General features: G+C 39.3%; 1 protein-coding gene across 1 annotated transcript in view; it reads right to left on the bottom strand.

Annotated features, from left to right (window-relative positions):
• The window catches only part of clstn2a (calsyntenin 2a), a 199,879-nt gene that overhangs the window by 14,117 nt on the left and 172,759 nt on the right, over positions 1 to 13,003 (bottom strand). The window contains exons 11-12 of the mRNA XM_039815057.1: positions 3,470 to 3,636; positions 1,983 to 2,131 (exon numbers count right to left, since the gene is read on the bottom strand). Coding sequence (XP_039670991.1) covers positions 1,983 to 2,131; positions 3,470 to 3,636 — 316 coding nt within the window. The remainder of the gene's footprint in view (positions 1 to 1,982; positions 2,132 to 3,469; positions 3,637 to 13,003) is intronic.

Raw genomic sequence — 13,003 nt, 5'->3', positions numbered from 1 at the left:
TGCTGTATAACTGCTCACCTAACTCCAGAGCCTCACTTTATCGACCAGCACACGTCTAAGCTGATTTGACCTGTCTGCGTTTGCTGCTCAACAAATGAACAGGCGCTGGATGGGTGTGGAGACAGGAACGCACGAACGCACGCACGCACGCACGCACTCACACACACACACACACACACACACACACACACACACACACACACAACACACACAGAGCAAACAACTGAAACACATACAAACTGGTGCATAGAAGGGTATATCGCTATTTCTATACCACTAACAAGGCTCAAAATAGCACCACACTTCAACGGTAGCATAATGAGGGTCCCTACATGTAAACCAAAGCATTGAGAACTTTGTAAGCATACAGACAGTTTATGAAAAAGATAGTTTAGAAAGACAGTACCGTTCACTATACAGGCAGGCGCCATCTGGGGAAAACAGTCATGACCAGTCGAACCACGAACGCTGTGCTTGAGCTATGTTACTGGTTACACGGCGTTCATGGTTTGACTGGTCATGACTGTTTTCCCAAGATGGCGCCTGCTTCAGTTAACATGTAGGGACCCTCATTATGCTACTGTTGAAGTATGGTGCTATTTTGAGCCTTGAGCGGTAACTTGTTTCAAGCTAGAGACACATTCGATTAGCATGAAAACAGATCTCAGAGAACGGTCGACTCGCTACCCATGTGTTATGGCTTCATTTTGCACCGGAATTGTCCTTTAAGGGGGCAGTCAAATATTACTTGTCCATTACTTTTTAATATTTCCTGTGTTTAAGTGGAGATTTTGGACTTATGATGGCATTAAAGAAAATGTCAGGGGCTCACCAAAAAGATATTTTGCAAATATCAAGAAAGCCAGCCATTTTCATGATACATTGTTCTGGAAGTGTTTGTAATTTGATTTCATAACCACGTGGCTAGCAGCTGTCAAGATAACATACTTTGGATAAATGTTGGACAAACAGACCAACCTTGGGAGCGGAAAAAGTCAACTCAAATCAAATTAAATTAAATCCAGAAATGGAATCACAGACAAAGACACAGAGGAAAAACAGACAGAAAATGAAAGAAAGAACGAATGAAATGACGGCAGCAAGATGGTCTCTCCGTTCACCCAAAGGCTTAATGTATTTAATGGCCAGCTGTCTGTTTAGTGGTTTAATTTTTTAGAATGATCTGTTCTTTGCCATGTCACTGGGAGTTCTGTGGCTCACAGACAGACGCAACACATCTGACAGAGCCTACATTCAATGCTTTAACCACCACTCTTCTGGCTGTTTGGAGATCATGTGACGTAAGTTGATGAACTTGTCTTATGTATTATGTATGCATCAAACAGAATACCTGCAAAATGTGCTTCCTTAGTCACTACAAAGAAGTGTGTCATAAAGAGTTAAAATCCAGACACACACACACATACACACAAACAATATGAAGTAGTAGATCTGTATGTCACAATGATATTTTTAAGGTTGAACTGGTTTTCTGCTGTTTCCAGTGGCTAAATACAATACAATACAATAGAATAGAGGTTTTGGTGTGTGTTTTTTTTTTTTTTTTACAATTAATCTGTGCTTTCATCAATTTGGCTGAAACTAAAAGTAGTAGTTATAAGTTAGACACTGGGACATGGAAGTCTATACTATTCTATACCGTATCTATGATGGCAACTGGTTCCTTTGCTGGCTTCTCACTTGAATGGCCGGTTCTCTAAATCTGAGTAAAGATCACAGAAACTAAAGAAATCTTAAGCATTCTGAGATGGTAAACAGCATAAAAAGGTTGAGATGTGCTCTTGAGCAAGGCAATTACTGTAACTCACAACTGCTCCGGCAGAGCTGCTCAGTGACGGCGACTGAACTGGGCAGCTCCTACAGCGAAAACGTGAAACTGAGGGCATGCAAAGCTGGATGTTAAACAAAAGTCAAAGCGTGAGTGAAAATGCATCCTCCAAGTATACTGTACGTGCACTTACTGTACTGTGGTTGTGATGTGTAGCCGTCGGAGGCCTGGTGTAGGGAACTGGCGAGAGTTAATGTAGGAGACCTTAGTCATGGCTGTGTTGATGCTGTCTAGATCCTCTCCCTCCACCACCAGCACAGACTGAGCAGGGTTAAAATGGAACTGGACACAAACAAAACACTATTTGTTCTCAAAGAAACTTCCACAGATCCAGATTCAAACATTTGTGTTTATGTTGTAGTTCAATAACATTATTTGTGTCTTGTCTTGATTGGGAAATACATGTAGATCAACATGTTTTACTAGACTGATATCAAAGGATGTGCATCCTTTGCTGCTTAAGGGTAGCCTGACAAGCCAGACCCACATCAAGATGTTGGGTCTGGGAACTCACCATTGACGGAGCTCAATCCGAGGGGTGGGATAAACGGTTGTCTTTCAAATTCCCTCTGCACGTAATAGGATAGTGCTACAACCAGGCAGAGCAACAAAGAAGGTAGCGAAGCTAGTTGATAGATTAAACTTTGGCCATATCCGGTCGGCAAAACTCCGAACACATCTTCCTTTTTTAAGAAAGATTTCTCTGCCGTTCTTTGTTCTTTTCTCAAAGAAAAGCTCAACTCCAAGTCTTCCAGAAGACCGCTGTTCCCAGCAGCAGCAGCAGCAGCAGCCGCCAAAGTCCGCCCACCGACTCTATACACGATGTGATTGGCCTGACCAGATTTTGGTTTTTCCAGCTCGCAAGTCAACGGAGAGTGCCTAGACCCCCCTGGCTGAAAATTAAATTTGCTGCCGCTAGGGTGCGTCTAGATTTCTAGGCTAGCTTAAGGGGGCTTTCACACCTGAAAGTCTGAACCAAGGTTCATGTTGTACATAACTACGTCCTGTCTTCATCACATATGTGAGCTGCGTCTCCCAATAGTTGTAATTGATTGGTTTGACGGGCTTACCCATCCTCTCGTATTCTCTCTCTCTAGTGTCAGAGTTCTTTTTTTTCCAGCTGACTGCTGCTCTCCCTGTGCTTCTGCATCAGATGAGAGGTCATAGAGAATTGGACATTTCGGACACTGACAGAATGAGTCGTTCTCTCCGCCATTTTTTTTCTACTCCCGATTTCTACTATTCCGACGCTTTCAACGGTGTGGTCCACTGGGGGCGCATTGTGTATTACGAACCATCCTAAAAATGCTTTCTACGCTAGGAACGAATTGGACCATGGTTCAGTTTGATCTGGACCGAGACTATCTCTTTTGGTCGGACAAAATTTAAGGCTGTTTGGTCCGGACCATGGTCTGGGGGAAGTTTCACACCTGTAATTTTGGTTCGGATGAAACTGAAATGTCCGAAAGTCCGGACCAAACCAGGTAGGTGTGAAAGCCCCCCTAAAAAGTGACACGATTCCTGGACAGCACTGCTAAGGTGGCAGCAGTAACTGTACTAGTACCAACCAAAGGCTGAAAGTGTGGAGTGTGTGTGTGTGTGTGTTGTGTTTCCACCCACCTTGATGTCCTTAGCGAGGCTTTCAAGGGAGTTGATATCAAGGCCTTCTTTGCAGGCCTGCAAACAGGAAATAACCTTCTGGGTTTCAATGCGGCCTGGTCGGATTGTCAGACCTGACAGGCTGCCACGGAAATACTGGGTGAACCTCGGGGTCCCTACCTCACCACCTAATGGGAGAGTGAGAGAAAGGAGAGAATCACAAGCAGGAACAAAGGAGAAGTAAGATAAAGAGTTAAGGACTGAAGTGGAGAGGAGAGAAGTGGGGAAAAAGATCCGTTGGATAACTACAGATTGGGTATGTCAGACAATTCCTAGTAGGGCTTTGACTTTTGCCCAAAAATCATATTCGAAGTTAGTTTGTTTATTAATATTCGAATATATCCGAATATTTATTAATAATATTTTGACCATTAAATACCTTCAGTAAGACATACACTCACCTAAAAGATTATTAGGAACACCCTAGTAATACCGTGTTTGATCCCCTTTCGCCTTCAGAAATGCTTTAATTCTTTGTGGCATTGATTCAAGAAGGTGCTGGAAGCATTCTTTAGAAATGTTGGCCCATATTGATAGGATGGCATCTTGCAGTGGATGGAGATTTATGGGATGCACATCCAGGGCACGAAGCTCCCGTTCCACCACATCCCAAAGATGTTCTATTGGGTTGAGATCTGGTGACTGGGGGGGCCATTTTAGTACAGTGAACTCATTGTCATGTTCAAGAAACCAATTTGAAATGATTCAAGCTTTGTGACATGGTGCATTATCCTGCTGGAAGTAGCCATCAGAGGATGGGTACATGGGGGTCATGAAGGGATGGACATGGTCAGAAACAATGCTCAGGTAGGCTGTGGCTTTTAAACAATGCCCAATTGGTACTAAGGGGCCTACACTATGAGCCGTTGAGATCCTTGAGATCACCAGGGACGGGCCTGCTCGCCATACCCAGAGTCGGAACAAAAAAGGGGGAAGCTGCGTTCAGCTTCTATGGTCCCTACATCTGGAACAAACTATCGCAAAACTGTAGGTCGGCTCCTAATCTCAGCTCTTTTAAATCAAGGCTGAAGACCTTTCTTTTTAACACTGCCTTTTCTTAATTCATTTTTGTATTTAAATTTTATTTTTTTATTCATTTATTTTATTATATAACTGTTTCTTCATCTGTTACCAATTTGTATGATATTTTTAACTGTTTTTATGTCTTGTGTAAAGCACTTTGAATCGCATTGCTGCTGAATTGTGCTATAGAAATAAAGTTGCCTTGCCTTGCCTAAAGTGTGCCAAGAAAACATCCCCCACACCATTACACCACCACCACCAGCCTGCACAGTGGTAACAAGGCATGACGGATCCATGTTCTCATTCTGTTTACGCCAAATTCTGACTCTACCATCTGAATGTCTCAACAGAAATTGAGACTCATCAGACCAGGCAACATTTTTACAGTCTTCAACTGTCCAATTTTGGTAAGCTTGTGCAAATTGTAGCCTCATTTTCCTGTTTTTAGTGGAGATGAGTGGTACCCAGTGGCGTCTTCTGCTGGTGTAGCCCATCCGCCTCAAGGTTGTTCGTGTTGTGGCTTCACAAATGCTTTGCTGCATACCTCGGTTGTAACGAGTGGTTATTTGAGTCAAAGTTGATCTTCTATCAGCTGGCATCAGTCAGCCCATTCTCCTCTGACCTCTAGCATCAACAAGGCATTTTCGCCCAGAGGACTGCCGCATACTGGATGTTTTTACTTTTTCAGACCATTCTTTGTAATCCTTAGAAATGGTTGGGCGTGAAAATCCCAGTAACTGAGCAGATTGTGAAATACTCAGACCAGCCTGCCTGGCACCAACAACCATGCCACGCTCGACAGGAAGTTCGGAGCTTTCACCGTAGCCTACGTCAGTGGTCAGATGTTTATACTTCTGCGCTGGTGTGTGCGTCGAGTCGGTGTGTGTGTGTGTGTGTGTGTGTGTGTGTGTGTGTGTGTAATAGAGTGAGAGTAACGGTGATTACCGGTAGCTTCAGAGCGAGTAGCGCCTCTAGAGTCATAGTGAGAGAAACAAAGTGTCTCCCCTGTGTTTTCTGACCACTGTGAAACATCTGTAGCAGGAAAGGTTAACCCTCTCCTTGACTTCATGTTGTTTATGGAGAAGGAGAACCAGGAAATGAGTTGGGGGTGAAATGCAACCCTACCAAGCCACGGCTGAGCAGACCTACCACAGGTGTTGCGGTCTGCGTCGCAAATTTTTGCGTTGCCGCAACGTGTAGTTACATTTTGAAATGCGTAAATAAAGCCTTGGAATCTGAATTGAAAACGTTCACAAGCGAACACATTTACAAAAAATAATGCCCATAACAGGTTCAAATATTAAGGGCTGCCTAATATTCGTTTGAATATCATTATTTCTTTTTAAATATTTGAATTATATTCAGAGTCAAAGCCCTAATCCTAGTCTCACATTTTCCTTGTCTGCTTGTTTCCCCTGCCCTGTACTAACTCTCCTGTCCTTTCAGATCCTGCCACTCCCACCTGCCCTGCAGAAGCCCCTGCCCCGCCATCACCTAAGCGCCCCCACACGCCTGTTCCTACTTCCCTATTAGCCCAGTAGCATATATACTGGCCCACGTCCATTAAAATTCCCCGCCAGATTGTCTGCTGTGCTCCTGCTTCAGCGTTCCAGCCATTTTCTCTGCCAGCCTTTTGCTCTCTGGCCTGATCCCCTCTTGGATAAATTGGCCTCATCTCTCCCGCCTGCCTGGTTTTGACTTTTTCCTGTTTTTGACCTCGAGTAAACTCGATCTTTTTATTTTACCAACCTGATCTAAGAGTCGTGCTTTTGGGTTCAAACCTGTTTTTACGGATGCCTTTGCAGGGTGAAAGAGACAACATGTATTATGTATCTTTCCAAGGGAAAAGCCCACACAGTTTGCCGAAAATAACATCTGGGAAAAAAAGCGTACAAGACCCAATGGATAGCAAGCAATGAAGAATTTAGAGGTTATTTTCCCTTAAGTTCACAAAAGGAGGTAAGAAAAGAAGCATGCAAAACAACTCTGACACGAGTTCAGACAGGAAGTAAATGTTATTAAATCACACCGACGGGTTTTCACAGTTCTCTAATGTAATGTAAAACAATGAGTTTTCATTTACCGGTACATATTTTAGGGTGGGAATGTTAAACTGCTTAGCACATACAGTATGACAAAAGCATTATCTTAAATAAATGGATGACAATGAACAACTACATACCTTACCACCTAAAAATGAAGAAAAAATGCTCACAATCACATCTCTGGATTTTATTTTCAGTATAGCTACACCCACACTGGTTTCGTTCGAAAAGTTGGCAGCAATTGTTTAATAAAGAGAAAAAGCTTTCTAAGAATATTTGGCGTTACATAAATTAAACTTTGTCTGCCATACTCAAACAAACATATGGTACAATTGCAGATACTGTGACACTTCCCATCAGGTTTATGAATTGAGTTTGATGTATGGGTTTGACATATGTAACACGTGCTTGACCTGAAATGTTCTGCAGCTGTCACAGAGAGTGAAAGAAATACATCCTTTCATGCAAAATAAATGGAACCTCTAGTGCAAGCCCACACATGTCCACTGCTGTGTGTGGGGTAAGCTCCATCACAAATTCAGTCAAGCCCTGACATCTTCTTAAGAGTGTACGTTTTTCCTACATAGCAACAGTTTCCTGCAGAAAATGGCCAGCTCTGCCCTGCAGTGCAATTTCACCACTTCCAATGAAGTGTGTCATGTCCACCAAATCATAAAGATCTAGTCTACTTCACACAAATTACTTCTAGTGTGTCTTTTAGACATTTTGACAAAGTCTGGGTCTGGGAAATGGTGGGCCCGAATAGCAGCATAACACCACAACAAGTTTTTTGTTAACGGAAATATTTTATTTAGAAAAGAATCTCTTTACAATATTTTTGCCATTGGTTCAAAATAATCAAGCAGAAATAAAATGGACAACTATCTCCCTTTTATATTAAAACATGTATACTTTACGCAAACAGTGTTTAATAATGTAATTTAATTGAAAGCAGACTTAAAAAAAAAATTAGTTTATTAACATGATTTTATGTTTTCTATTGGAAAGTTCTACATTAAACTACTGCAAAAATCCAGGTAACATTTTCAAAGTAAGTATAAAACAATCACTATCTTGTAGTTTTGATTCACGTGCAATATTTCCCATTAATCACTAATAGGCAGACATGGTTCATGAGATTGTTTTTTACAGGTCCTTCGTCAAACATATTGCCATTAGCATTCTTGTTTACACTCCTTGCAGCAGCAAATTTCCCACTGTCATACTGAATATTCAGCGACAGAAAGTTGACTCAATAACTCTGCTGTAACTCAGCCTGGATGTTCTCCTCCTCTACTGTACTGAACTATTCTGTACAGCAAGGCTCAGGGTAGGGAACGGTAGACAGTAACTGCAGATATATTATTGTTAACACCAGCTATAGTAGCAGCCAGCCAGCATGGGGCTGGAGGCATCTACTCTCAGCTCTGTCAATGTAAATCATACAGAGGTGTGTATGTAGAGCTGAGAGAAAAGATCCTCACACAGAGACACCAAACAACTGCCTTCAGCATGCTAGGCAACAGGAGACGTATAGTGCACATTTTACAAACTGAGGAAATACAGTAGTTCTCCTACAGTCCTATAAAAACTGCATCACATATAATAAAAGTAATGGTTGATATTTAAAACTAGATGACTAGTTTTCACTATCTGTAGAAAGGAAGTTGTCTACACTGCAATATTAACATTTTAAATATTAGGTAACTTGGGGGTTGCGCAAGATGGCGACCGTGGTGGTTGACATGTGCTAAGCTCTGCAACACTAGCTAAGTACTTATGTTTTATGATAAGGCCAGTTATTACGCAACTTGCTTAACTATCAGATTTTGAGAGACGCACGACAAGTAAGGGTTAGCTACCAATATAAGAACTTTGACGTCCGGAAATAACCTTTTTTGACAACACGTGCAAAGACCGATCAGGTACCTAGCATACCAAGCTAATAACACGGGGCTCGTGGACCACAATGGCAAAGAGAGACGCAAAAAAAGGCATAAAAGCAGGACTGATAAGGGATGTGGACCCAGAAGACACCTTTTTAGGTTTGTGTTCGCCTCTTCCAGACTCTCCAATTAATCGTCCAAACCCAAAGAAAGTATGTGCCAAAAAGAACGAGGTCTCTAACGCCGACACTCTCAAAGCCATTTTTGAGCTGAAGGAGCGCTTCTCCGTCTTTGAACGGATAAATAAAAACTTTGCAGACGTCACTGTGGTAAAAGAAGAGATGAAGGACCTTGGTTTTCAAGCAAAGGAGGTGGAAGACAAGGTGAAAAGGCTAGATAAGAGCATTGAAGAACTAAAAGAGAAAACCGAAGAAAGCAAGGGCTACAGCAGAAGATGGAATTTGCGCCTCATCACCCTTCCTGAAAAACTGAACGGAGATGTAAGAGAGGAAGTTATGAAGATAATGGGTCAGATTACACCTGATGATAAAAGCAAGCTCGGATTCTTGGTTGATACAGTACACAGAGTTGGACGCCCCAGAGATGATAAGACACCGCGTCCGATTATTATCCAGTTCAACATGCGTACCTTCAGGTACAAGATTTGGAAGGACAATGCCGAAATTATGAAGAATCTGAATCTCCGTATCGCCGAGGACCTGACATGCTCCGAGAGAGAATGCAGAAACAAGCTGTGGCCCCTGGTCGAGCAGGCTCATGAGGACGGAAAGAAGACCAGATGGCAAGGACCAGTCGCCTTCATCGATGGGGTGAAATTTGTTGCATAAAATCTTCACCCAATGTAGTCGTCTAGGTATGACAACCAGGCAAGTAAATGTTTGACAAGTGGACAATTAAGTAGGCTGATGTCAATAAGGCCTTACAACAGTTCAATATCTTGTTTTTTGGTACTCCCAGTGTTCAGGGTATTTCTAATCACTACCAAAGGTTAAGGGTTCCTTTATTAGCTCTTATCTTCTGTTTACCGGCATCAAACCTGTTTTTTTACCTTTTTTATTTTCATATAATTTACTGATTGTATGGCAAATACTACCTTTATTAATCTTAAAGTGATTTCTCTCAATGTCAAAGGCATACGAAACATCTCTAAAAGGAAGGCTATTTTTCTATTCTGTAGACGCTCTAATGCAAATTAGATTTTTTTTACAAGAGACTCACTCATGTGATGATGATGGGAAATTCTGGAGAAGTCAATGGGGGGGGATCAGATTTACTTAAGTCATGCTTCTAATCACTCAGCAGGACTAGCTATTTTGTTCAATAAATGTAAAGGAGATGTGTTAGAATCCCACCTTTCTAAAGAGGGTAGATGGATTATTTTGGTTCTTAGAGTGAATAATGTTATTCTGGTGTTAAATAATATATATGGACATAATAACAGCGCTTTGGCAAAAAACATGTTTACCCAACTAGCAGAAAAGTTAAAAAAGTTGAAGAAGAAATACAAAGATACTCATTTAATTATTGGTGATGACCTAAATGATGCAGCAGATGACCAAATGGATAGATTACCAGCAAGAATTTCCCCTAACTCAAAATTTAAACCTATATCACATTTGTGTGAACAACTTAATGTTATTGATGTCTGGCGTTACTTGCATCCTTATCAAAAACAATATACATGGAGTAATGTTAGTGGCTCTCTACAATCACGAATTGATCTATGGTAATTATCCTCCTCTACTTTACAATTTGTTTCTGAAACATTACATAGGTATGCACCTTTTTCAGATCACAAATTGTGGTTTCTGGAAATTTAACTAATCTATTGAATGATGAAGCCTTTTGTAAATCAGTGGAAGCTACTGCTTGTGACATTTTCAACTGCAATGAATGATGTTAAAAATGGGAGTTTTTTTAAATTTAAAAATCAGATAAATGGCTATTAAATAGTAAGGAAATGAAAAAACGAAACACTATCAGAGAACTCAAAACTATGGCAGAACTGAACTCCTTAATAAATAAAGGAACTCTTACTGAAGAGGAAGAATTAAAACTGTCAAGTCTGAAGGAAGAGGTTGACCAATTATATATTAATATGACCAAAGGAGCCTTTATAAGCTCTAGAGCAAAATGGTTAGAGGAAAGTGAGCGGAATACAAGCTATTTTTTTGCACTGGAAAAAAGAAATCATAAGAGAAATAATATTACTTCTTTAAATATTAATAACTCTATAAATTCCAATCCGTCTGATATAGCAAATTATACCTCTCGTTTCTATTCTGATCTATATTGCTCCCACTATAACCAAACAGAGGATGAGAAATTTATCAGCAAAATTAAATAATTTATCCTACAAATTTCAAATGAATTTAAATCAGATTGTGATAAACCTATCTCAAAACCTGAAATTATTGAAGCAATAAATAAAATGAAAAAAAGGAAAATCTCCAGGTATGGATGGTCTTCCTGTTGAATTTTATAGGTGTTTTTGGAACATAATTGAAACTCAATTTTTCAACATGTTAAAAGATTGTATTGATAATGAGGATATGACTACAACTATGAAGCAAGGTGTAATAAAATTGCTTCCCAAACCAGATAAAGATCATCTTCTGTTAGAAAACTGGAGACCTATAACGTTGCTAAATGTAGATTATAAAATACTAAATACTAAATTCAAACTGGCTTTATGGCTAATTGGCATATAAGCTGCAACATTAGGCTTATTCTTGACCTAATAGATTATTCTGAATATGTGGAATCTGACGCTGTGATATTAAAGTTGGATTTGTATAAAGCATTTGACACAGTAGAGCATCAATTCTTATTTAGGTCACTTCAAACTTTTGGGGAAAATTTTATCTCCGGTGTTAAAATGCTTTATAAAAACATCAGTAGCTGTGTCATGCTATATCCAAATACCACCCAAAGCTTCTCAGTTTATAGATCAGTCCGCCAAGGATGTCCTTGTTCTCCATTTGTATTTCTCATTGTTGTTGAAATGTTTTCAATACATATTTTACACTGTAATGATTTACAAGGATTAAGGATTTTTGAAAGAGAGATCAAAATTTCTCAACTAGCAGATGACATAGTTCTTTTTTTAAAGGATAAACAACAAATTGAAAACTCAATCAAAGAAATACATTCCTTCTATGTCTGAAATTCTATGTCTGTATAACACTGATGAAACTCTTATGTGTGATATACCAGTGAAAACTAGTATTAAATACCTTGGAATTCATATCTCTAAAGATCTAAAGGAATGACAAGAAAAGAATTTTAAGCCCAAAATACAAAAAACTAAAAATATATTCAATATGTGGCTTCAGAGAGATCTGTCCATGTTAGGTAGAGTTCTTCTGAGTAAAGCGGACGGCATCTCTAGATTTATTTACCCTACTCAATCTCTATTTATCCATCAGTCCCTCTGTAAAGACATAAACAATATTTTAATTAATTTTATTTGGAAAAACAAGGAGATTTTAGCAGCAGCAGAAATGCAGGTGGCATGGAAATAATAGACTTCATGGATGTGAACAATACCCTTAGAATAGAAAAAATGGGAGGCCTTCAATTTGTATTACAATGCAGTTATAATGAAATTACGTTATCCCAAAAGTTATCTAAATTTCATCAGCAGGTGCTTAACGCTGCAAAATTATACTTTATACATAACTTTTCTCCACACAGAACTATTATATGGAACAATGAGTTTATAACCAGAAAGAATAAGTCTTTATATCTACAACACTGGGTTGATAGGAATATAATTTTTCTTGCAGACTTACAAAATGATGAAGTTCAACTTCTTAGTTATGAGGAATTTCTTAGATCTAAAGTCTTTCCTATCACCCACAAAGAATACCAAATGGCAATAAATGCTATACCTAGTGGAATTCTTCAACTAACGAAATGTCACTCTGTGAGACAAGAATTGCAAGAATTGGATCAGACCTTCTTTGTTGATGGAATAAATATTAAAAGTAATAAATGTACAAATAAACATATAAGGAATAACTTCTACAGCAAAAAAGAAAATCACTCCACGGGGGAAATTAGTTTGGGACTCTTTATATTCTAACATTCACTGGGAATCAATGTGGCTTCTACCGTACAAATTTGTTATCCCCAATAAACTGAAAGAATTACATTTTAAAATACTGAACAATATTTATCCTACTAACAAATTTGTTTCAAGATTTGTGGCTGCGAATAATAAATGTGAATTTTGTAAGATTGAAGAAGAAACTATTTTACATCTATTCTGGGAGTGTCAATATTCTGTGGAGTTCTGGAAAAAAACTGAAAACTATTTAAATATTCAAAAGAACCATGAAATTAAATTGGAAACAAAAGATGTTATTCTTAATTACGATAACAAAAAATAAAATACATAGAATTGTCAACTTATTAATTCTACAAGGGAAATTTCATATCCATAAAGCAAAATTTTCTAAATCTCGGCCAGCTTTTACTCACTAAGTTCAGAATTGAATTTTGGAACTTTTTTGAGG

Source organism: Perca fluviatilis, chromosome 11 (genome assembly GCF_010015445.1).
Source record: "Perca fluviatilis chromosome 11, GENO_Pfluv_1.0, whole genome shotgun sequence".
NCBI lineage: Eukaryota > Metazoa > Chordata > Actinopteri > Perciformes > Percidae > Perca > Perca fluviatilis.
This window is presented reverse-complemented; position numbering and strand designations above follow the sequence as displayed.